Genomic DNA, 25,152 nt, shown 5'->3' with positions numbered 1-25,152 from the left:
TTTTTTTGAGACGGAGTCTTGCTCTGTCACCCAGGCTGGAGTGCAGTGGCACCATCTCGGCTCACTGCAAGCTCTGCCTCCCGGGTTCCCGTCATTCTCCTGCCTTAGCGTCCCGAGTAGCTGGGACTATAGGCGCCTGCCACCTCGCCCGGCTAGTGTTTTTTTGTATTTTTAGTAGAGATGGGGTTTCATCGTGTTAGCCAGGATGGTCTCAATCTCCTGACCTCGTGATCCGCCCGTCTCGGCCTCCCAAAGTGCTGGGATTACAGGCTTGAGCCACCACGCCCGGCCTGCGCCCAGCTAATTTTTGTATTTTTAGTAGAGACAGGGTTTCACCATGTTGGCCAGGCTGGTCTCAAACTCCTGGCTTCAAGTGATCCTTCCACCTCAGCCTTCCAAAGTGCTCCCAAGGTTACAGGCATGAGCCACTACACCTGGCCCAGATTTTCAGATTTTTAATCTGAAAAAATGCAGAATGAAATTGTTTAATAAGAAGCATCTCAGAAAGTAATATATTGAATAAATATGAAGAAAGCATCAAGATGTTTATAGATAATCCATGACTAATATTTTGTGGTTACCTTTGATAGTAGTACCAGAGGCATAACAAAACAGAAACAGGATTCATTCCAAGGTGGGGTGCGGGGTTACCAAGGACCACATGTATATACCAGTGCAGTATAGGACAAAGAGAATGAATTTTTAAATCAGTCAGACTTGAATTTAAATTTTAGCTCCAGCTGTGTGATCTTGAATCATTTATTAAAGTCTCAGAGTCTCAATTTTTTTATCTGGAAAATAAGGGCAGTAATATCAACCTTCACAAGGTTGCTATAAATATTAATTACAATAATCTATATCTGATGGTAGCAAATAGGTTTCATTTCATTTGCAATTCTAACAGATTCCTAGATTTGTGCTGGAACACTGTTAGAAAGGATTCCGAAGGACTCGAGCGGTGGCTCATGCCTGTAATCCCAGCACTTCGGGAGGCCAAGGCAGGAGGACTGGTGGAGCCTAGGAGTTCACGACCACCCCGGGCAACACAGTAAAACCCCATGTGAAAGGAAAACATCTTGGGCCCCCAAAATCATTAAGGAAAACTCAAGCTGGAAACTGCTTAGGGCACCCTGCCTCCCATTCTATTCAAAGTCACCCCTCTGCTCACTGAGATAGATGCATATCTGATTTGCCTCCTTTGGAAAGGCTAATCAGAAACTCAAAAGAATGCAACCATTTGTGTATCAACTATCTGTAACCTGGAAGCTCCCTCCCTGCTTTGAGTCTTCCTGCTTTTGCTTCAAGTTGTCCTGCTTTTCCAGACTGAACCAATGTACTTCTTACACGTATTGATTGATGTCTCATGTTTCCTTAAAATGTATAAAACCAAGCTGTGCCCTGACCACCTTGGGCACATGTCTTCCTGGGGCTGTGTCACGGGCGCATCCTATCTTGGCAAAATAAACTTTCTAAATTAACTGAGACCTGTCTCACATTTTCACACCCATCTCTACAAAAAACAAAATTAAAAATTAGCTTGGCATGGTGGTGCCTGCCTGTAGTCCCAGCTACTTGCTGAGGCAGGAGGTATTGAGGGATTCAGGCTGAGGCAGAAAGGATCGCTTGAGCCCAGGAGTTTGAGACTACACAGCTATGATCACACCACTGCACTCCAGCCTAGGCACCAGGGCGAGACCCTATCTTTAATTTAAAAAAAAAAAAGGAAGTAAATAAAAGAAAGGAAGAAAGAAAATATTATGGAGCTACTTTTGAGCCCAGTTAAAAGATAACTGTAGAGGCCAGGCACAGTGGCTCACATCTATAACCCCAGCACTTTGGGAGGCCGAGGCAGGTGGATCACCTGAGGTCAGGAGTTCAAGACCAGCCTGGCCAACATGGAGAAACCGTCTCTACTAAAATACAAAAAATTAGCTGGGCATGGTGGCATGTGCCTGTAATCCCAGCTACTTGGGAGGCTGAGGCAGGAGAATCATTTGAACTTGGGAGGCGGAGGTTGTGGTGAGCCAAGATCGCGCCATTGTACTCCAGCCTGGGAAACAAGAGTGAAACTCTGTCTCAAAAAAAAAAGAAACTGTAGTAGATTAGCTACATCAGTCATGGGTACAGCAAAGGTGGAGAACCAGTAGCAGCATATAATCCAGGCATCCTGTGCTCAATAAATAGTAGTTGTTCTTATTCTTGGAATAACCCTACTGGTCAAAAGAGAGGTATTTAACATGATATTCCATATTTCAACTTAATTTTCAGATTCTAGGTGAAGACATCCAGTAAGACAGAAAAAGCAAAATGCTACGAGAAAGCACATTCTTTCCTAAACACACACACAAATCTGTCTTCATAAATTTCTTCAGATAAAGGTATTTTTTAAACTAGGCAATGATTCAAACATAACAACATAAGTAACATAAGTAAACAATAACATATATAAATGATCATCAAGGTCTCTCTTAGTGATATAAGTAAACAGTCATAAAAGTCTCTCTTTATAATAGGAAATGTAGAAACAGAAAGGTTAGACAGGTTAATTTGGAGATGACAACTACTTGAAACCACAGTCTAAAATTACCTGCTGACCCAAGTACTTCAGCCCATCCAAACAGACTTTCCATTCAATCAACAGCTGGTAGATGTTTTCCTTTCCACCCCATATCTTCACCACGAAACAAGACACAGATGTATCAAGACGGTCTGGCATAATTCCAAAATCGAGACTTCGCCATGTGGGATTCTGCTCATGAAAATGAAAACAGGCTTTAGGACAACTCTACTTGTTTACAATTATTTCAATTAGGTGGCAAATCATTTTGTTTTTCAAAACCAAAAGACCTCATAAATACATTAAATTGCAAACTTAAGTAAACCAAGAAGACATTACAATTAACATAAAAGGGGTGATAATGGTACTTTTGAATTTCTCTGCTTACTTATTACAGTCATTAGAAGAAGCGTATATTCCCATTTCTCACTTACATGGTTTCATATGGTAATTCATTCATTTATTCAACATTTAATACATGATTATTAAGAGCCAACACATAAACAATGCCCTCAAAGAGTCTCCAACTTACTGTTGGATTCAAACCTCCATTTAAATAATTACACTGTTTTGTGCAAAGTTCAATAACAGAATTATGCATAAGGCTACACAGCAGCAGAGAAAGGAAAAATAAACTCTGAAGAACAGGGGAAGATATCACAAAGGCTGCAAAACCTGGCTTTTAACAGATAAGTGGGCTTTCACCAGATTAAAATAAGGAATTTCAGGAAAAGGGGGACACAATATGAAAAGAGCTCAGAGGTGTAAAATGCCAAGGTGTGGTCAAGGCATTCAGGACTACTGCTGGACCACACAATACAAAAGTGGCAGGACACAAAGCTGGACAGACACACAAGGAACTGAACTGAAGGATCTTTTATGCCTTTTACTAGGAGGGAATACTTCACTCTGTACAACAGTGGGGCCATTGAAATGTTTTCAAGTTGAAAATAACAAGGTCAGCTTTATGCTCTGAAAGAACATTATTTCTCATTAAGAGAATCATCCAGGGAGTTGAAACCCTCTCTGAAAAGTGAAAATGTTAAGGAGCTTTCATAACATCAAAGGAATGAACTACAATGTAATTATGTCAACTACTTTCATTTATTTCCCCTACATTAAACATAAGGGCTTTCACTGCTGAATGTAAACAAAATCAACCTATTAAATTACCAATTTTCATATTATGTAAATCAGTAAATCAAAGGGTCTTCAGATAAGGGTAACTAACTGTTCTTGGCTTTGTGGCAGTTTTTCTTCCTGACGAAAGTGTGAGGTGGGAGAGGACACTGAATACTACCAAAAATAGCATGATGACAACCTAGCATGCACATTTATGCAGTCAGTTTTATACTGGATTGTATAAAACTAAATGCTAGCCATGCAAGAATTTCAGTCTAAGATCAACAGAATTCCACTCTTATATGACCTCTAGTCTGTATCTCACTATAACTGTTTTAGCAGTCCTGCTAAATAGGCGCAGAGATTCATCTAAATGTGAAGCCAACATTAAGGTCTGGGAGTAACTATGCTGACCCACGCTACAAGAAATGCTTACAGTTCTTCAGGCTAAAGGGAAACAACACTGGATACAGACTTGGATCTAAGCGAAGGAATGGGGAGCACTGGCAATCGTAAATATGTGGGTAAATATAAAAGACTATATGGCCCAAGGGTGAATGGAAGGGAGCCATCCATTTCCGATAATGACGGGACAATCCTTTCACTGAAAACTAAAATGTCAGCTAAAATATTTTTTAAATAATAATAATAATCACCCTTAACATCAAGGAATTTCCAAGTCAAGAAAGAAAGAACCCAGAGAGATAAGTGGAGATCCAGAGGTCTTTGTCGTGAAGTCATGCCAGATCTATACAAAACCGTGGCTTTGGTTTTCTTTTTGGGGTAGAGACAGGGTCTCACTATGTTGCCCGCACTAGTCTCATACTCCTAGGCTCAAGCAATGCTCCCACCTCAGCCTCCCAAAATGCTAGGATTACAGGGGTAAGCCACTGCACGTGGCCAGTTTTGGCATTCTTAAAGGAAGCAAGGATATAATTCAAGAGCCAGGCCCAGGTCCCACCCATGACTAAAAAATGTCCCTCTCCACACTGAGCTGGAACCACAAAAGGGCTATACCCCTAAACAGCACAAGTGAAACTAAATTCACCAAATCCCTACCCACAAATGTCTGTAGGGAAGGTTGCCATGACGGGTAAGAGGAGAACCTTCCTTGGAAGTAGAAATTACACAGAATGCAGCAGAGACAAAAAGAACAATACAAAAAAAAAAAAACAAGGTTTAAAAACATGGATGACAGAGTAAAAAGATCTGATATGCATTTAGCAAGCAGTCCAGAGAGAGAAAATGGATTAAGGAAGGAGGCAAGGAATTGTTCAAAGAGATAAGTAGCAATTTCCTAGACTGATTTAAAAAATAATAATAATAATAATTCACAAGTTTAAATACCTAACAGGTCCTAAACAAGATAAATAAATCCATATCAGAACACATAAAACCAAATAACTGACAACCAAGAAATCCACTCAATGAAAATATTCTTCACAAATCAGAGTAAAATGAATGCATGTTCATACAAAAAAAAACTTGGGAGTGTAACACTAACATATGCTCACTAAAGAAAATCCTAAAGGATGCACTTTAGGCAAAGTAAACTCAGAACATTTTTGCTGCAAGAATGAATGAAGAGCAAATAAATGGTACCTACAAGAGTAAACCCAAAGGAGGGGTAGGATGTCTGACATGATAAAATGAGTAGCTCAGCAAATTTTTCCCCCAAAAAGCAACAGTAAAACTGGACAAAATTCACAATCCACTGGCAGGAGACACTGGCTTGAGGTATCTAAGCATAAAGTCGCCAATCACTGGGCGACCACTAAGCTATGCAGACATAGGAGTAATCACTAGAAATGTGGATGGGCTTTGGAACAGCAGCAGACCATCACCCAAACAGAACCACTGGCTTGTGGAATAGCTTTGAAGGATCACGTAGCTTCAGCCTTTCCTCTGGCAAATGAAGACAGGCAGAGTGGTAGAGAGGAAAGTGCTATAATGAACCATGCTGTTGAATTACATAATTCCCTGTGTCTCAGAATCATCAGTTATAAAACTATCACCTCACAGGGTTTTTATGAAGCTTGAACAGAACAGTAATAAAAAACTAATTATAGCAATAGCTACTATTTTAATACTTACTAGCGACAGTCACTATATAAAGTATTAATAATAGATAAAAAGGGCATAGAGAATGCTTATTCTGGCACATACAAATATTTAATCTGCTGAATAAATTAGCCTTGTTAATCCTAACAATAAACCCACATGAAGTAAATAAGACGATCTGTTAATTCCAATAGTTAAGACAAAATACCGTATTTCATCAAATCCAAGACATCACCAATCATAAAATGCATCATAACTTTATATACAACTTAAAAAGAACTGATTTTAAGATGCATCTAGATTGTGCAGGAATGTTAAATTGTGAAAAAATTAAAAATCAATAAAATCAATAAAACACAGAAGCTGAGTCTTCTTGCCTAAGGTCACTTAGTAAAAACAGTATCAGAATTTGAATCTAGTTCTCTAGAATTTGTCTTATGTTCATTTTGTGTGTGTGTGTGTTTTTCTTTTTTTTTTTCTTTCTACCAAATTACAAAAGACAGAATTTAGAACAAAGGTGGGCTAAAGAGAATGTCAACAATTTCCTTATTTTATATCTCACAGCCAGAGGCAGAAACAGGAAGAAAGAACTCTGCCCTCTCCCTATGCCCTATTCTCCAGGAGAAAGGAACTGGGGAGACTCCACAGGTCTCACAAGAGCTCTTGCTGCTCCATCACCAGACTCTACAGCTGACGAGGGCTGAGACAAAACAACCGACTAAACATAATAGCAAAGCCTAGACCACTACTACAAGAACGAAGCATTCATTACAGATTAGCTAAGAAGGAACTGGCCCTCCGCTGGTTCACCCAACTGTCCACCAAGGACACAGAGAAACCTGTAGCTAGGAATGCTGGGGAAAAGCCTTCTAGCCTGCAGCCTGAGGATGTGCCTGCTCCCCTGGAACTGAGTACCCTTCACCAACTCTACCTTATATGAGTAATGGCATCATTTGTGAGCCATTTACTACATGGTAAGCACTATAACTGATTTAATTTAACATGAACTACAGGACAAACAAGCAAGCTGCATACAACATAGAAAGAGACAAAATGAGGGCTTCCTCTAGCTTACACATCCTAGGAATAAAAGCAATAAAAGGGACATTTGGATTTGCCTAGTCCACCTCAAGTTCTGAAATGAGGAAGCTGACAGCCTCTGGTGGGAGCCCCTCCCTGCCTCTACCCCCACCCATTCTTTTCCTGGTTAAGGTTTCTGTAACCACTAGGTTTCAGTTCAAACATCTCTTCCTCAGAAGCCTTCCCAGTTCTCCTCCTAACTGTCAGCCTTCTCTCCCTTCCACCCACTGTGAGGATGGGGCTTTTTTTGCTATTGTTTTCCAGAGTAGATAATACAGTAACCTGGAGACAAAGTTAAGTATTCAAATATCTGCAGAATAAAAAAATATATATATATACCTATTCCTGGCACTTTGCTGCAAGAAGACCTAATCACTTTGGGGTCGAAAATATTAAATTTAAGTCCAAGACCAGAAAGCACAGCTTAAGATTCATTTGGAAAAAGTGATTCGCTTTCTCACCTAATATGAATCATGCTTTATAAACAGAGAATAAAACCATTTTACTCATTTTTACTACTGCTATAATTATTACAAGAAAGGGGGAACAATGAAAGCTGTGTGTTCACTGATGTCCTTGAGGCTGGCTGCTGCTCCTCTATGCTCCCATAGGAACCTGTGAGTAGTTAACTTTCTTATGGCACCTGGCATGACACATCACCATCACTGATTTTTTTGCCTGTCTTCCCCTCCAGAACGTGAGCACCTCAAAGGCAGGGATTTCTACCAGTGTATTTATCCTCTACAATATCCAGCACCATTACCAAAGGTTCAGTGTGCCAGGTACTATACTACTAATTTGACTATATATTCTTTCTTAATCTTCACAAAACTCAAGAGTCCTATAAAACAGACAGCACTATCCCAATTTTTCAGAAGCTGACGCTAAGAATTATGAAGTCACTTGTCTAAGATCATATGGTTGGTTATATCTGGAACAGGAAGACAAAATCAGTATCTGGAACAGGAAGACAAAATCAATATCTGAAAATCATGGCAGCAGGCCGGGCGCGGTGGCTCATGCTTGTAATCCTAGCACTTTGGGAGGCTGAGGCGGGCGGATCACAAGGTAAGGAGTTCAAGACTAGGCTAGCCAATATAGTGAAACCCCATCTCTACTAAAAAATACAAAAATCAGCCGGGTGTGGTGGTAGGCGCCTGTAGTCCCAGCTACTCAGGAGGCTGAGGCAGGAGAATCACTTGAATCTGGGAGACAGAGGTTGCAGTGAGCCGAGATCGCACCACTGCACTCCAGTCTGGGCGACAGAGAAAGACTCCGTCTCATAAATAAATAAATAAAATTTAAAAACATGGCAGCATTAGATCACTTTTGTATATGAGGAAGGCCATGTAGTGGGGACTGAATAATGGGGTCTTATGTCCCACACAGCCCCTGAAGGTCAAGTATAATATAATCATTACTGTTCCTCCTGATAACCTTGAGTTGATGAGGAAAGGTTGAACAATCTTCCCTTATTTAAGAAAGGGGAGAGGAAGGAAATCCATTAAAAGATAATATGGATATGAAAAACTCAAATGGTAACATTTTACTAAACTGGAATTCAACAGATCACCAACTCCATTTATCCTTGAATAGTCAAAAGAAGATGAAAAAGGGCTTCTTAACTATCAAGATCCCATCAACTTTTTTAAAAAGCCTCCAATACTTGTTCGGGACTTGTTTATTCTTAATTGGCATTAACTGGCATGATTTTCCAGAATAAGTGCTCCACAACATAAATACCATAATACCATATTAAACTAAACTAAAACCACAACATAATACCATAATCCCACCAGAATGGCTAAAATTTAAAAGACAGATAATACCAAGTCTGGGCAAGGATAGAGCAACTAAAAATCTCACACTGCTGGTAAGGATGCAACTGGTACAAACGCTTGGGAAAATTATTTAGCAATATCTATGAAAGCTGAACATAACCTATAACCCAGCACTTAATTCCACTTCTAAGTACATACCTCAGAGAAATGCACACATACGTTCATTAGAATTAGTGAGCTACTATATACAACATGAACAAATCTCACAAACATTATGCTGAGCAAAAAGCAGATGCAGGCCGGGCGCAGTGGCTCGTGCCTGTAATCCCAGCACTTTGGGAGGCCGAGGTGGGCAGATCACTTGAGGTCAGGAGTTCGACACCAATCTGGCCAACACAGTGAAACCCTGTCTCTACTAAAAATACAAAAAAAAAATTAAACTGGTATGGTGGTGCACACTTGTAATCTCAGCTACCTGGGAGGCTGAGGTGGGAGAATCACTTGAACCTGGGAGGCGGAGGTTGCAGTGAGCCAAGATCCCACCACTGCACTCCAGCCTGGGCAACCAGAGTGAGACTCTGTCTCCAAAAAAAAAAAAGCAGAGGGGGGGCACATGCCATGGTGTTAGAAGTCAGAAGAGAGGTTCTCTTTGGGAAAAGGTAGTGATTGAAAAGCAAGAGATAGGCCGGGTGCAGTGGCACATGCTTGTAATCCCAGCACTTTCGGACGTCGAGGCGGGCAGATCACCTGAGGTCAGGAGTTCGTGACCAGCCTGACTAACATGTTACGATGAAACTCTGTCTCTACTAAATACAAAAAAATAGACAGGCATGGTGGCACATGCCTGTAATCCGAGCTACTTGGAATGCTGAGACAGGAGAGTCGCTTGTACCTGAAAGGCAGAGGTTGCAGTGAGCCGGGATCACACCATTGTTCTCCAGCCTGAGCGACAAGAGTGAAACTCCATCTCAAAAAATAAATAAATAAAAGAAAGAAAGAAAAGCAAGAGATGATCGTGTTTCATTGATCAGTTCCTTTTGAAAAGTCATAAGGCTATTATTTGTGCATTTACTAGATGTGTGCTATACCTCAATAAAAAGTAATGAAACTATTTTTTTAAAAGATCCAACAAGAGAAAAAACAGGAGGTGCCCCACTGAAATAAATCAAATGAAGTCATCTCTTCCTGATGTATATCCTAAAGCCTAAACCTTCCTGGTCTTCAATTTATACCTTAAAAGGTAGTCATTTACTCCCCTTTGTGTAAGACTGCCTTTCAATAAAAGTAAATATATTCTAAAATATGAAGTAGCATAATTTCCTATTACTATTAGAGTGATAAAGTATCAGAAAAAGCAGAAAATAATACCTCCTTTCAAAGTGAAAAAATGAGACTTGGTGAATGTATCTGAAGGGGCATAATGCATGGCAAGGAAGGGGGTAGATACTCTTGGGGGTTGTTGTAGCAAATATTCTTAAATACTTCATTCAAAATCAAATGCCTCTGGAGGACAGAGAAGTTTTTTGAAGTTATTTCATGTGGTTGAATAGATGACCTGGGTGTTCTTTCTAAGCCAATACAACACTAATACAGTAGAGCTATTGTCAATCTTCTGATTACAAAGACCTTCCTTTATACTATTACAAAATAGTTGCCAGAGAGTGAGCAATAATTCCTAAGTTGGTACATTCAAATACAGGCAGATACAGCCCGCCACACATTCAAAGATTTTACAGCCTACCATTTTTACCATATAGGCCCAGATGATTTTTTTATTTATATTTAACCTACACATACCCGCCCAATTTCTATATGAACAAATTAAACAAGTACTATTATCATCCAGGGACCTGTACCACCATATTCACTGAAAAGTACAATTGCAGAATATCAGGATATTTATAAGCTCTGAAAAGTTCGCTATCTACTATGTACCCACAAAAGGACCTAAAATCATTATTACTATAATGTTGCTTGATAACCAATGTATGGTTACAAGAACACAATCAATAACTCATGAAAGGTGTTCTAACTTTCTGAAACCATACAACACATCTCACTGGAATAGCATACTGATTTTATCATTAGTCGTAATACAATAAACTCTCTTTCCCTGTCCCATTCACTTTTATTCAGACTTCCTATCTCAATTTGGAAATTACTAATTGTTAGAAACCTTTCCTAACTTCTCCCTCCAAACTAAGATAAATAACACTTTTACATGTTTTCATAGCATCCTGTTCTTCCCTGGTACTATATATAATTCCATGTGTTGATTATCTCTGTCTCCCTTCAAATCATGTAGTTAACCAGACAGAACTTGGAAAACTTTGAAGATGATGCAGTTTAAAAGACAGTGACATAATCTGACATACGCTACACACACACACACACACACACACAGATTAATTCATTCAATCATAATTCAACTGAAACATAAAGTTGGTTTGAGAAGCACTCAGACCAGTAACTTGTAAAAAGTATTTGTACTGTTTAGCCAGTTTTTTCCCAAAGATTTAAAAACAGCTCAGTCACAATCTCAACAGAACTTTATAGTTCTGATAAATTGTGCCACATGCTTTCCCTAAAATGCACGCTCTAGAACTTGTTTATTCAATGATAAAGCCTATCACTGACCTCTGTTAGCCCTCTAGCTAACAGAGTGGAAGAAAGTGGGATATAAGGGAGGCTGCAAAACAGCAGGGCTCTGGAACACTGGTTTTACCAGTTACTAGCTGTGTGACCTAGATCAAGTTCCTCTGCCTGCTGAACCTGGTTCCTCAGCTGTAAAACAAGCCTATCTCTTAGCATATCTCTTAGCTTGGATTGCTGTTATCAGGATGAGAAATAATGTATGACATGACCAACATGCTACTTCAATCATAGGTGGGTACTTAAAACTGATACCTCTTCTTTAGTTAAAAAATCCATGTACAGAGACATTTCAAAACACACACAAATTAGCTATCAATATACTCCCACCACGAGATTTTTAATATTCTAATAAAAGTTAAAATTCCTTTTGGGAAAATAACCAATGATTAGATTAACTTTATAACTGTTAAAGGCAGATGTGGGTTCATGACATAATTATTCTCTTTTATAAACATGAAAAACCAACTTTTAGAGAATTTAGTCACTTTGGTTGTTATTGCTTCAACAATTTTAGTTATTAATTAACCAAATGACCCTTCAATAATATCAAGAATCTAACCTCTCCCTGAACCCAAGAAGAGATGATTTGGAGGGCACGGCTAGCTGAAGCCAGAGACATTAACACTGAGCTTTACATTCATCATGAATTGTTCTATGCTAAATATGTCATGAATAAGGTGAGGGTCCTGGTCCACCAGATGTGCCCCATTTTGCATTACTTGTAATGCTATGCCTTCCAATATCTAATTCTCATTCTCACGCTCCTTAGGCCTTGACCATCATCTCCTATTGCTCCAGGCCATTCCCTCTGCTGCCCTGATCCTCAATTCCCTTGCACCTGTCTCTCTATTATACGTGCATAGCAACATCTCAAATCACCTCTGCTCACTGCACTCCAGCCTTGCTAACTTCTTAGCCATTTTTTGAACACCTCAAGTACCCTCCTGTCTTTCCACTTTCCTGTTTCTTGTTCTGGAACAGTATTCCTGAAATAGCTATATAGCTTGTTCCCTCACTTCTGTCAGGTGTCTCCTCAAGTGACATCTACTATGTGACTGCTGCAGAAAAACTGCAATCCCCTGGCAGGTACTCCCTTATTCTGCTTCAGTTTACTCCGTTCTATTTATTACCATCCAACATAGTCCCACTTACCAGTTCTAACATGCATGTTTTTTCACATTGTAAGATGAATTCTGGTTTTAGAAATAGTAAAATCAATAAAGTCCTACAATCTTTGACCACCAGGTGGCAGTCATCCAGTGTCATTGTATCTACATGCACACCCTTAAAAGTAGCCCTGTTTGATACTAAGTTAGGCCTAATGTTGGCACTACATGTGCTGAGTTTAATTGCCATTTAAAATATTTCTCTTGATTTATATTGAAAAAAAATTTGGTAATATTTAACAATTTAAATTCAAAACTTTTTTTAAAAATCAAGTGTTCACAACCATGTAAACAGAACTCTCACAGACTGAGGGTGAGAGTATAAATCAAACAATAATTTTGGAAAACTATTTGGCAGCTTTAGCTGACCATATGCATATTCCTAGCAATTCTACTCCGAGATGTATACTCAACAGAAATACATCCATACATTTATTTTTCTGTGATTTCATACGATGGAATATTATAAAGCAAACAAACCACAACTATATCCCACAAAGTAAATGAATCTTACTATATAAAGTTGAAACATGGCAATCGGACACAAAAGAGTGCATACTATATTATTTCATTTATACAAAAACAGGTAAAATTAGCCTATGGTGTTAAAAGTCAGGAAAGTAACAGTGACTGGAGAGGGCATGAGAGGGCTTCTTAGGCACTGGAAATATTCTATTTGTTGATCTGGATGCTGGTTATACAGGTGTATTCAGTTTGAGATAATTCAACATGCTGTATACTCATGATCTATAAACTCTTCTATAAATGTCAAATTTCAATAAAAAGTATTAAGATTTTGTGTAGGTAGAAAGCACAAACAGAGCAATGAGGCATGAATTTGGTATTAGAGAAGCAAATATCTGTCACTGGAGAAATGACTTCATCCAACCTCTTTAAAGGACTTAAGGAAGTAAATATTTTACTGCTAATAGGATTCCTTATCACAAGGAAAATAATGCACCTGAAGGAAGGAAAGACTGCTAAATATCTTGGAATGGATTGAAGAAACTCCAAAGTAACAAGAGGTTAGTAAAATTGAATCACAGCTCATAAGACTATTGCCCAGCACTTATGTTCAGTTTAATCAGAGTGTTTATTTTTTGTAAATGTAAAGTAACAGTGAGTCTTACAGCCAGAAACTTAGATTTGGGTACATATATATATATGTCATACTAAACATATATTATATTGTTTGTTTGCCAAGTCAAAGCAAATCACGATACAATGACTATGGAGATTACAAACATAAACCACATGAGGTCCCTGCTTTCTGAAATTTATTATTACATATCAAAGAAGCTAAGACAACCACACAAAAAGCTATTATATGGATTTATAACAAGACTACTGGTATTTAAAAAAAAAAAAAGCGCAAAGTTTTTTATTTAGTTTTTTTTGTTGTTGTTGTTGTTGTTTTCTTGAGATTGGGTTCTCACTGTGTCGCCCAGGCTGGAGTGCAGTGGTGCAGTCATAGTTCACCACAATCTCAAATTCCTGGGCTCAAGGAGTCCCCCTGCCTCAGCCTCCCAACTAGCACGGAACTACATGTATGTACCACCATGCCCAGCTAATGTTTTTTTATTAGTCCTATTTATTTTATTATTGTATTAAGGTTTTTTTTTTTTTTTTTTTTTTGCGGAAGAGTTGGTAGAGATGGGAGTCTCATCATCTTGCCCAGGCTGATCTCAAGCTCCTGGGCTTACATGATCCTCCTGCCTCAGCCTCCCAAAGTACTGGGATATAGGTGTGGGCCACCACACTCAGCTCAAAATAATTCGTTTTTCCTTTGAGACAGGGTCTCAACTCTGTCACCCAAGCTGGAGTGGCACAATCTTGGCTGACAGAAACCTCCGCCTCTAAGGCTTAAGCAATCCTCTCGCCTCAGCCTCCCAAGAATTGGGACTACAGGTACACACCACCATACCCAGATAATTTTTGTATTTTTTGGTAGAGATGGGGTTTTGCTACGTTGCCTAGGCGGTCTTGAACTCCTAGGCTCAAGCTATCCACCCACCTCAGTCTACCAAAGTGCTAAGATTATAAGCATGAGCCACTGCACCCAGCCCAAACTACTTTTAAAAAAAGAAAAAGGGGAATCCTGTTAATGATTATAAGAAACCTTTCTGGCCAGACACGGCGGCTTACACCTGTAATCCCAGCACTTTGGGAGGCTGAGGTGGGCAGATCACTGGAGGTCAGGAGTTTGAGACCAGCCTGGCCAACACGGTGAAACCCCGTCTCTACAAAATATACAAAAATTAGCCGGGCACGGTGGTGGGCACCTGTAGTCCCAGCTGCTCAGGAGGCTGAAACAAGAGAATCGTTTGAACCCGGGAGGCAGAGGCTGAAGTGAGCCAAGATCATGCCACTGCACTCCAGCCTGGGTGACAAGAGCAAGACTCCGTCTCAAAAAAAGAAAAAAAGAAAGCTTTTCAAAAGCATCTAGAACTGTGCTGTCTAATATGATATTTACTAGCCTCACGTGGCTATTTAAATTAAAATTAAACAAAATTTAAAACTCAGTTCTGCAGTAGAACTGAACCACCTTTCAAGTGCTCAATGGCCACATGTGGCCAGTGGCAACTGTACTGAACAATACGTAGAATATTATCATCATTGCAGAAAGTTTTATTGGACAGGTGATCTGGTGTATTCAGGAGTTAGAAAGAAGCACAGAAAAAGGGCATAAGAACAGTTTATCTAATATTTGGGGGAAAACACTCTTTTTAATCATTTTTTTCTTTTTTTGAGATGGAGTTTCACTATTGTTGCCCAGGCTGGAGTGCAATGGCGCAATCTCGGCTCACCACAACCTCCGCCTCTCAGGTTCAAGCGATTCTCCTGCCTCAGCCTCCCAAGTAGCTGGGATTACAGGCATGTGCCAGCATGCCTATCTAATTTTGTATTTTCAGTAGAGACGGGGTTTCTCTATGTTGGTCAGGCTGGTCTCGAACCCCTGACCTCAGATGATCCGCCCGCCTCAGCCTCCCAAAATGCCAAAGGGAAGGATCCATTTATTCAACAAACATTTGCTGAGCATCTTCTATGTGCCAAGCACAATGGTAACAAATAGATACAAAAGCATTTAAACAACTAACTATTCAGCAAATATCACAATAGCTTAAAGATTGCAAAATCCTAAACAGGAAAGAAACCAACCAACTCTGCTGTTGGCCTGGCAGTGCTTCCTCGGAGACAGCAAGAAGGGCGGTAACAACATGCCATCTCTGGCATATTTTCTCAGGGTTGTTGACTCCTGTACTGCCCAATGCCCATCAATCCGAACCAATCACAATGAATTAGCAAAAAGCTAAGACAAAAGAGCTTCTTCAGAAAGAAAGAGTTAATTAGGCTGGGCACAGTGGCTCATGCCTGTAATCTCAGCACTTTGGGAGGCTGAGGTGGGCGGATTGCTTGAGGTCAGGAATTCGAGGCCAGCCTGGGTAACATGGTGAAACCCTGTCTCTACAAAAAATACAAAAATTAGTCAGGCATGGTGGTTCATGCCTGTAGTCCCAGCTCCTTGGGAGGCTGAGGTAAGAGGATCACCTGAGCCCAGGAGGTGGAGGTTGCAGTGAGCTGAGATCATGCTACTGCACTCCAGCCTGGGTGATAGAGAGAGACCCTATCTGAAAAAAACAAACACACCAAAAAAAGAGTTAATTAAGTTAATAAAACCTTTATTAAGATATAAAATAAAAAAAAAATCCTGGCCAAAATCTCAAAAAAATACCTTTTAAAAGGAACATCAAAAATTAGTATTTGTCAAACAACTACCCAATAGAAATACACTGGGAACTAAGGGGATATAAAGACATACAGTCTGTGACCTCCAGGAGATTTGATCTACTTTGTGAAACAGAATGTTCACGAATAATCACAATGCAAGCAAACATTGTATGTGGTACATTCAGAAAACAATTACAGAATGAACTGTGAGTTGAAAGGGGCCTAGAAGTCTTTTAATCCAATCCTCTCCCTTTTCTTGAATTCACTCTACAGTATCCTTTGGAGACAATATTCCATCTAAGCGCACTAAGGATGAAGGTATCATGACCTCACAGAGAGCTCCAAAGCAATTGAAGATGGAGGCCAAAAGGAGTTGAAGATAGGAGCTAACATTCAGAGATCTTTAGAAATATGGATTTGGGAGCCAAGTGAATATCCAGTAAATCCAATACTAATAATGTAGAACAATACACTAAAGTGCCATTATGACATAGGGTCTATTATAATTCAAGTCTGGGGGAAAAGCAATGGATGTTGAAAACCATCCCCAACATTTGACTATGGAAAAGAGAATAGAATAAATGAACACAAAATTCTGTTCTATCTTCCCCCTAATCACTCCTAGCTCTCAACTGTCTGCAAACTATTTCTGTTTCCACCTGAGCAAGGAGAGAAGGAAAAACTAGTATTTACTAAGTAGCTATTATATGTCAAGCATGATGTTAGGCACTTATTGTATATCATATAATATACGTAGAACCAGAGCTTTACTGGTGATGGGACCTCCCCAGAGATGGACTCAAGGAAACTATCTGGCCTAGAATCCAAATCTATTGATATTTTAGAGACATTTCAAAGACAGCTTGATGAAGAAAGAGTAGAGACGAAGACAGAAGGTCTAGACTGGGGTTCTGGTCCTGCAGTCCTGTGACTCTGCAAAAGCTGTTGGAACTCTCCAGGTACCAGCTTCTTAAGATCTGCCCCATCTACTTTACAGGTGGTTCTAAGGATCATAATGGGATAACATGTAAATACAACACATCATTGATACCCATTTATTCATTTAACAAGAGTTAATGAGCATCTATACTATTCTAGACTCCAGGGTAACAGGAGCAGCAAGATTGGCAGGGCCCCTGCTTTCATGAAACTTATGTTGTAGCAGGTGGGAGGCAGTCCATAAACACAAGCAAGCAAGAGTTTCCAACAGTGATGAACGCTTTCAAGAAAATAAAACAGGGTCATGAAAAAGCATGACTAAGGGAAAGGGAACTGCTCTGGATGACAGAGTCATAGAAGGTCTTGCTGAAGTGACATAGGTGAGACCTTGAAGACCTCTTCAGTCAATTGAACAGCTGAGGAAACAAGTGTTCTAGACATAAGGAACAAGGTAAGCTTCACATGTTTGAAGCACTGAAAGAGGTACACCTGGAACACAATGAGGGCTGAAAAGAGGAGGAGATGAGGTGGAAAAGCAGACAAGGGCCAAATCCAAGATGGTATTGGACCATTATAAATATATTTTCATTACTATAAAAGTCGTCTTTGTTTTCAACACAGCCTAATAAATGGAGCCATTTATGCAAATATCCAGAGTACACATTATCAAAAGTAGGACACTTACAACTTTCCAACTGAGCAATGCCACTGCCAAGAAACAAGTAGGAGTATCCTATACAAAAGTCTTAGGCATAAAATTCTTAAGAACTGTATCTAAACAAAGATATCATTTATTATGACATACAGCCAGTGAAATAATCAGAAACTTATTTATGGTAAATGGAAGTGAGAAAACTATAGAATTTGAGTTTTTACCATTTAAAGTTCTTAACAGAAAAATCAGTTCATTCAGTAAATATATATCAAGCACCTATTACATAAGCACTAGAGATAGATACAGCAATGAACAAAACCATCATGACTTAACAACTGAGCAGATCTGTATCATAAAACCAGAGCTAAACCTCAACTTACTTTACATTTCTGCATTTTCTGAAAACAGGTGTATACACTTAGTCATATGTACCTGTCAGAAAGCAAACTTACCAAGGAATTCTTAATCACTTCACTTCTATAAAATTCTGGAAAAGAAGAAAAAAGAACAATAAGTGATATGAAAGAAAATAAGCCCATTAACCAACTCTTAATCCTCTAAATTTTTTAACATATGTTCCAGTAAAACATTTAAAATATTTTCAAGGAATTCATTCTCTCTATATCTTTATCTGTTTAAAAGAAAAAAAAAAAGTAAAATTAAATGAAAGTGTTTTAAAGGGAAAAAAATTCAGTAAAGAAGGTTAAAACCTTTCAGATTTGCTTTAATAATTATGACCTTACTGACTGCTTTTTCCTCCCATTCTAATTTGAGCCCTTAAAAGCTCCAACTTTCTTCCCTCCCCACTTCCACCCTCACAACTGACTCCATTTGCTCTGTTTTTCTCAAACATCTCTAATGATTACCCATTGCAGTACTATGGAGTGAATACTGATGTAGGTTACCTGGTTGCTAGTGTTTTAATCTAGGTTACCTGGTTACTAGTTTTGGTTAAAACACTAGCAACCAGGTGACTTAAGTCCTACTTCTACCTCTGTCACTAACGCTATGTCTCTTTAATTCCCTTGGGCTTATTATTGCTCTAAGACAACTTAGAGAATTGAACTGGTAACTGAAGGTCCTCGGGAAGCATTTAAATTTCATGACTCTACAAGCCTTCATGTATGCTGGAAAATGTTACAAAACTCAAGGACGCAATCAAAATGTGTCAGAAATTCAGACATTCCCGAAAACCTTCCAATATTCCCTCTACTAACCCTGCCCAAGTCATCTCCATGCTGCTCTTATGACCAACATGATGAAACCCCATGTGTACTAAAAATACAAAAATTAGGCATGGTGGCACATGCCTGTAATCCCAGCTACTTGGGAGGCTGAAGCAGGAGAACTGCTTGAACCCAGGAGACAGAGGCTGCAGTGGGCAGAATTGCACCACTGCACTCCAGCCTGCGTGACAGAGTGAGACTCCATCTCGAAAAGAAGAGAAGAGAAGAGAAGAGAAGAGAAGAGAAGAGAAGAGAAGAGAAGAGAAGAGAAGACAAGAGGAAAGGAAAAGAAAATTGCACGCTCAAAGAACAATTTGACTTTGATAGATATTGCTAAATTGTTACCTATAAATATTGTGATAATTTACAGTACCACTTATGAAAAAGCCTGTTCCTCCAACACTATTGTATTGTACTGTTCTTTTCTATTTTATCCTCAAATGGTTAACCAATTATTCCAATCATATAATTGATGACACAAAACTTAGAAATGTATGTATTACATATATATATACATATCCCTAATTATACATGCACGCATACTTTTTTCAAAAAACAAAAGCATAAGGGATTTAAACACTGTTTTTTATTACAAGTTATTTTACATTATTCTGTATATAACTTTTGTGTATGTTTGATTCAATTCAAGTATTAATTTTTACTGTTAAAGGGTGAAAACACAATAAAATAATCTTTTTCTTTTGAGTAAAGCGAATTCCTTAGCTTAACCTGCAAAGGTGTCTAAACTGTAAACAGTTTTTGCAGTATTCCAGTCTAAGATGAGTGGTATCATTCCTTCTTCCAAAACTTGTTAAGACTTGGGTCTGGCCCACAGGTTTCTTCTTCTTTCAAAGGGACAATGACACCCAGAATATAATAGGAGTTTTTATGAGGCTGAAATAAAATAATGTATTTAAAATATTTTATAATCTTTATTAATAAAAGTTTTTAAACAATTTTATTGTTTAAAACAGTAACATTGTTTAAACAAAATTGTTTAAAATTAATAAAATTTTATTAATAAAATTGTTTAGTTTTTTCCATTCAATGTGAGCAAAATCATACAAGTAAATTTTCCTTTTTTTTTTTTTTTTTTGAGACAGGTTCTCATTCTGTCACCCAGGACAGTGGTATGATCTTGGCTCACCGCAACCTCCACCTCCCGGGTTCAAGCAATTCTCCAGCCCCAACCTCCTGAGTAGCTGGGATTACAGGTGCGCACCAGCACCGCCTGGCTAATTTTTGTTATTTTTAGTAGAGAAGAAGTTTCGCCATGTTGGCCAGGCTCGTCTTGAACTCCTGACCTCAAACGATCCACCTGCCTCAGCCTCCCAAAGTGCTGGAATTACAGGAGTGAGCCACCGCACCCAGCCTAAATTTTCAAAAAGATACCATTCAAGACCTGCCTCTACATGAAAGGGACCATTAAATACAAATATTTCTCTATATAGCCATGCTAAGACGGAAAGAAGAAAAGCAATCACAGATTGCACAGCATGGTTCCAGTGGCATGTTTTAGCTGTTCTGCAGCATCCCATTCATTCAACAAATGCATAAATACCTCATTCTAATACTCATAGATATGGTGTATCTATTCAATGCAAAACTATGCAGGCACTATGCATAACTTCTCCTACTATGAATGTGGACTCTTAATAGGAGAAATACAAACTTAAGCTACACTGTAAAACTATTTTTCACCTAACAGGGTGGCAAAAATTCAAAAGTGTGCACAGGCTTGGTGGTGAAGCTGTGGGGAGAAAAGCACTCACACATAAAACAACTCCCATGGAGGACAATTTCGCAGTATCTACCAAAACTACAAGTACACATTCTCTTTGTCCTAGTAATTCCACTTTATGAAATTCACCCTATCCATACATATACTGCCACTCATACAAAACAACGTATTATAAAGTTATTCAATGCAATACTGTGTGTATAGCAGAAGACTGGAACCACCTAAGTGTCCACTAATAGGAGCCAGTTATAATGTATCTATTCAATGTAAAACTATGCAGAAAAAAAAACAAAAATCAGGGATGCTGTCTATGAACCAATATGGAGAAAACCCTACAATAGTAAGTGAAAAATGCAAGGTATAGAAACATAAATAGTATGGTACACTTTGGGTAAAAAAGAGGAGAGAAAGGAATAAGAATATTTGTATTTGTACTTGTATTTGCATAAAGAATCTCAGGAAAGACAAACAAGAAATGAGTAACAGTGGTTATCACGGTGGGGTAGAAAACTAAAGTGATGGAAGGCCAGTGAAAGGGAGGCTTTAATATGAACCTTTATATCTTTGTATATATACACATACATATATTTTTTTTAACCTACTAAAAAATTAAATTAAAAAGACAAATATTTGAGGGCCTAGTATGTGTCAAGCGTGGTTCTGCAGTTCTGCATATTGGGGTCAGAGCAATGAGCAAAAGTGACCTGAAAATCTCTGCCTTCATAGAGCTTACATTCTAGTGGAAAGAGACATACAATAATCAAATAATTAAACACACAGTATGTCAAGTGATCTTAAGTACCGCGGAGAAAAATAAAGCACAGAAGACAGAGGAGAATAATCACAATTTATAAAAGCATTAGTCAGTGATCAAGGAGACTTTCTCTGAGAAACATTTGGAATAAAGTCTGCAATTCAGAAGGAGCAGAACTGAAAGAAAAAAAAAAAAAAAAAGCCAGGTGCAGTGGCTCAGGCCTGTAATCCCAGCACTTTGGGAAGCCAAGGCAGGTCGATCACGAGGTCGAGATTGAGACCATACTGGCCAACATGGCAAAACCCCATCTCTACTAAAAATACAAAAATTAGCTGGGTGTGGTGGCATACGCCTGTAGTCCTAGCTACTCGAGAGGCTAAGGCAGAAGAATCGTTTGAACCCAGTAGGTAGAGGTTGCAGTGAGCTGAGATTGCGCCACCGCACTCCAGCCTGGGCAACAGAGCAAGACTCCATCTCAAAAAAAAGGGAGGGGGAAAGAAAGATCTGCAAGAAGGTGGAAGCACTAGTCATGTGAATATGTGAAGGAAAAGTATCCAAGTCAAATAAATGTCAAATGCAGAGGTCTTTAAGTTAGTTAAAACCAATGCATTCAAGCAACAGCTACAAGTTCAGCTAGCTGGAACATAGACAGCTGGAAGAGCAGCAGAAGTTGAGTTCAGAGAGGTAACCAAGAACCAGATCATGAAAGGCCTTCCAGGAAACCATAAGGATTTTAGCTTATACTCTGAATGAGATGGGAAGCCATGGGAGGGTTCTGAGGAGAGAAATAAAGGGATGTGACTTTCATTTTAACAGGATCTCAGTTGAGAACAGACTGAGGGAGTTGCATGAGCAGAAAAACCTGTTAAACATCTACTCCAACAATGTAGTTAAAAGATGACTGTGGTTTGAAGATAGCAAGAAGTGATTAGGTTATGAATATATTTTGATAGTAAGAGCCAAAAGTATATGCCAAAAGACTGGATATGAAACGTGAGAAAAAGAAGACAATCCAGGATAATTCCAAAGTTTTTGGCCAAGGAAATGGAATTGCCATTTTCTGATATAAGCAAGAATACAGGAGGTGGATCACAGCTAGAACATCAGAAGCTCAGTTTTGAACATATCAAGTTTAAGTTACCTACTAGACTCCAAATGGAGCTATAGAGTAGGCAACTGGATTACAGGGGTATGAGTTCAAAGGAAAGATCAACAGGTAACATTTGAAATTATAAGACTTGACCCAGGCCTTGGTGGCTCCCGCCTGTAATCCTAGCACTTTGGGAACCAAGGCAGGTGGACTGCTTGAGCCCAGAAGTTTGAGACCAGCCTGGACAACACGGCAAAACTTGGCTCTACAAACAACAACAAAAAAATTAGCTGGGCATGGTGGTGTGTGCCTGTAGTCCCCGCTACTCGAGAGGCTGAGGTGGGAGAATCACCTACGCCCAAAAGTTGAGGCGGAGCTGTGATTCTGCACTTCAGCCTGGCTGACAGAGTGAGACTCTGCCTAATAAAAAATAAATAAAAATAAATAAAACTACGAGACTTAAGTAAGATCACCAAATTAAGTAATATAGAGTTCATCTTCTGATGTATTCAAGACAGTCGGTATTCCAGGAGAGGGCAGGCACTTACATTTCATGGGTCAGAAAATAACTATGAAAAACAAACTTGAGGGCTGGGCGCAATGGCTCACGCCTGTAATCCCAGCACTTTGGGAGGCCAAGACAGGCAGATCACGAGGTCAGGAGATCAAGACCATCCTGGCTAACACAGTGAAACCCCATTTCTACTAAAAATACAAAAAATTAGCCAGGCGTGGTGGCGGGTGCCTGTAGTCCTAGCTACTCGGGGGGCTGAGGCAGGAGAATGGCGTGAACCCGGGAGGCGGAGTTTACAGTAAGCTGAGATCGTGCCACTGCACTCCAGCCTGGGCCACAGAGCGAGATTCCATCTCAAAGGAAAAAAAAAGAAAAGAAAAACAAACTTGATTGTATAAAAATTGCAAGTTTAACAGAAAACCAAGTTTAGAACCCATCCATCCATTAACACAAGGCTTTGTTCTCTGGGGATATAATAACTAGTATTTGAATGGAAGTAAGACAGACAGTCTCCTAAAAGCACTACAAGGATGTCAAAAGTCAAAAAATTTCACACATCTCTTCTTAAATTTCACACATATCTTCTTTGGATCTGCTGTGAATTTACCTGAAATAAAAGAAAAACTTAGAAACCAGCATTTCGGATATTCTTCAATAAAAAACTGTCTTCTGACACTAAGAAATGTCACCACTAAACAGGTGGTACGGGTGGTTAATCGAGAAGAGTCAATTGGTCTCTTATCATGGTTGTTCTATACCAAGGACCAAATAAAGATCATAAAATATTCACGTTTGTTATAACAGGTCCGACCAACAAGATACGATAGCATTAACTAGAATTACTACAGAAAGGGCTTCCCAGCTCCTCCTATGGTAGTTAAAAGTTTGTAAAGCCCAACAAAGTTCATGAATAGGCTTCATTCAACCATGACATTTCGGAATGGGAGGAATGCTCAGAAATCACCAATCCCTTCGTTTTAATGATAAATTACTAGAGCTGGCAAGAGGGAGTAAATGCCCTATCCAAGAGGCTTGACAGCTAGTGCCAAATTCAACAGCTACACCAGACCCTGGATTTCCCGGGGTCTGTCACCAGCTATTCCCTACCTGCGTTGATGATTATCTCACTGAGATAACTTCAAAAACCAGTCAATGATAACTGCTAAATTCAAGATATAATCTGAGCTAAAAGAGAGAAAAAACAAAAACAAAAAAGTCACTTCGCTTTCATCATATCTCTAGACAAGTTTTTTAACATAATCATCAACCAGTCCCATGACTACTCGTTTTAGAAAACACTATTATGATTATTATAATTCTAATTGCTATAATTTTCCAAATTCCCAAAATGTGCTAAGTACTGGTGTTAATTACTATTATCAGAGGTAACACTGGGGTAAGAACACAGAAGTTTTGTTAAGATAACCAGGACTGATTATACAGAAACTCATCAAAAATTTAAAATACTCCAGCACTGTCCTATATTGCTAGTGATATAACCAATTAGTGAGCAACAGACTAAATGTTTTAAGGCCTACAAAAATGCTTACACCCTTAAACCAAATAGTAGCCAACCTGTTTCATTTTCCTTCTGGACACACAGGAAGCTTACATTTCCCAGTCCCCTTTCCATCTAAAAAAGACAATTCAGGCCAGGCGCAGTGGTTCACGTCTATAATCCCAGCACTTTGGGAGACTGAGATGGGCAGGTCACTTGAGGTCAGTAGCTCAAGACCAGCCTGGCCAACATGGTGAAACCCAATCTTTACAAAAAATACAAAAATTAGCTGGGTGTGGTGGCGCATGCCTGTAATCCCACCTTCTCGGGAGGCTGAGGCAGGAGAATCGCTTAAACATGGGAGGCGGAGGTTGCAGTGAGCCAAGATGGCACCACTGCACTCCAGCCTGGGCAAACAGAGTGAGACTCCATCTCAAATAAATAAATTAATTAATTAATTAAATAAAATAAAATAAAATAAAAAATAACAAGGACAATGCAACTGACTTATGGCCAATAGAATATAATAAAATTGATATGGACCATTTCCATTTAAAAATCTCCCACAAGTAATCCTTCTATCC

At 39.1% G+C, this 25,152-nt stretch overlaps 1 protein-coding gene across 1 annotated transcript in view; it reads right to left on the bottom strand.

Annotated features, from left to right (window-relative positions):
• LOC108545119 (UV radiation resistance-associated gene protein-like) overlaps positions 1 to 25,152 on the bottom strand; it is a 78,641-nt gene that overhangs the window by 10,469 nt on the left and 43,020 nt on the right. Inside the window, exons 3-4 of the mRNA XM_017896608.1 lie at positions 18,198 to 18,232; positions 2,588 to 2,749 (exon numbers count right to left, since the gene is read on the bottom strand). Coding sequence (XP_017752097.1) covers positions 2,588 to 2,749; positions 18,198 to 18,232 — 197 coding nt within the window. The remainder of the gene's footprint in view (positions 1 to 2,587; positions 2,750 to 18,197; positions 18,233 to 25,152) is intronic.

Source organism: Rhinopithecus bieti, unplaced genomic scaffold (assembly GCF_001698545.2).
Source record: "Rhinopithecus bieti isolate Rb0 unplaced genomic scaffold, ASM169854v2 scaffold_28990, whole genome shotgun sequence".
Classification (NCBI taxonomy): Eukaryota; Metazoa; Chordata; class Mammalia; order Primates; family Cercopithecidae; genus Rhinopithecus; species Rhinopithecus bieti.
This window is presented reverse-complemented; position numbering and strand designations above follow the sequence as displayed.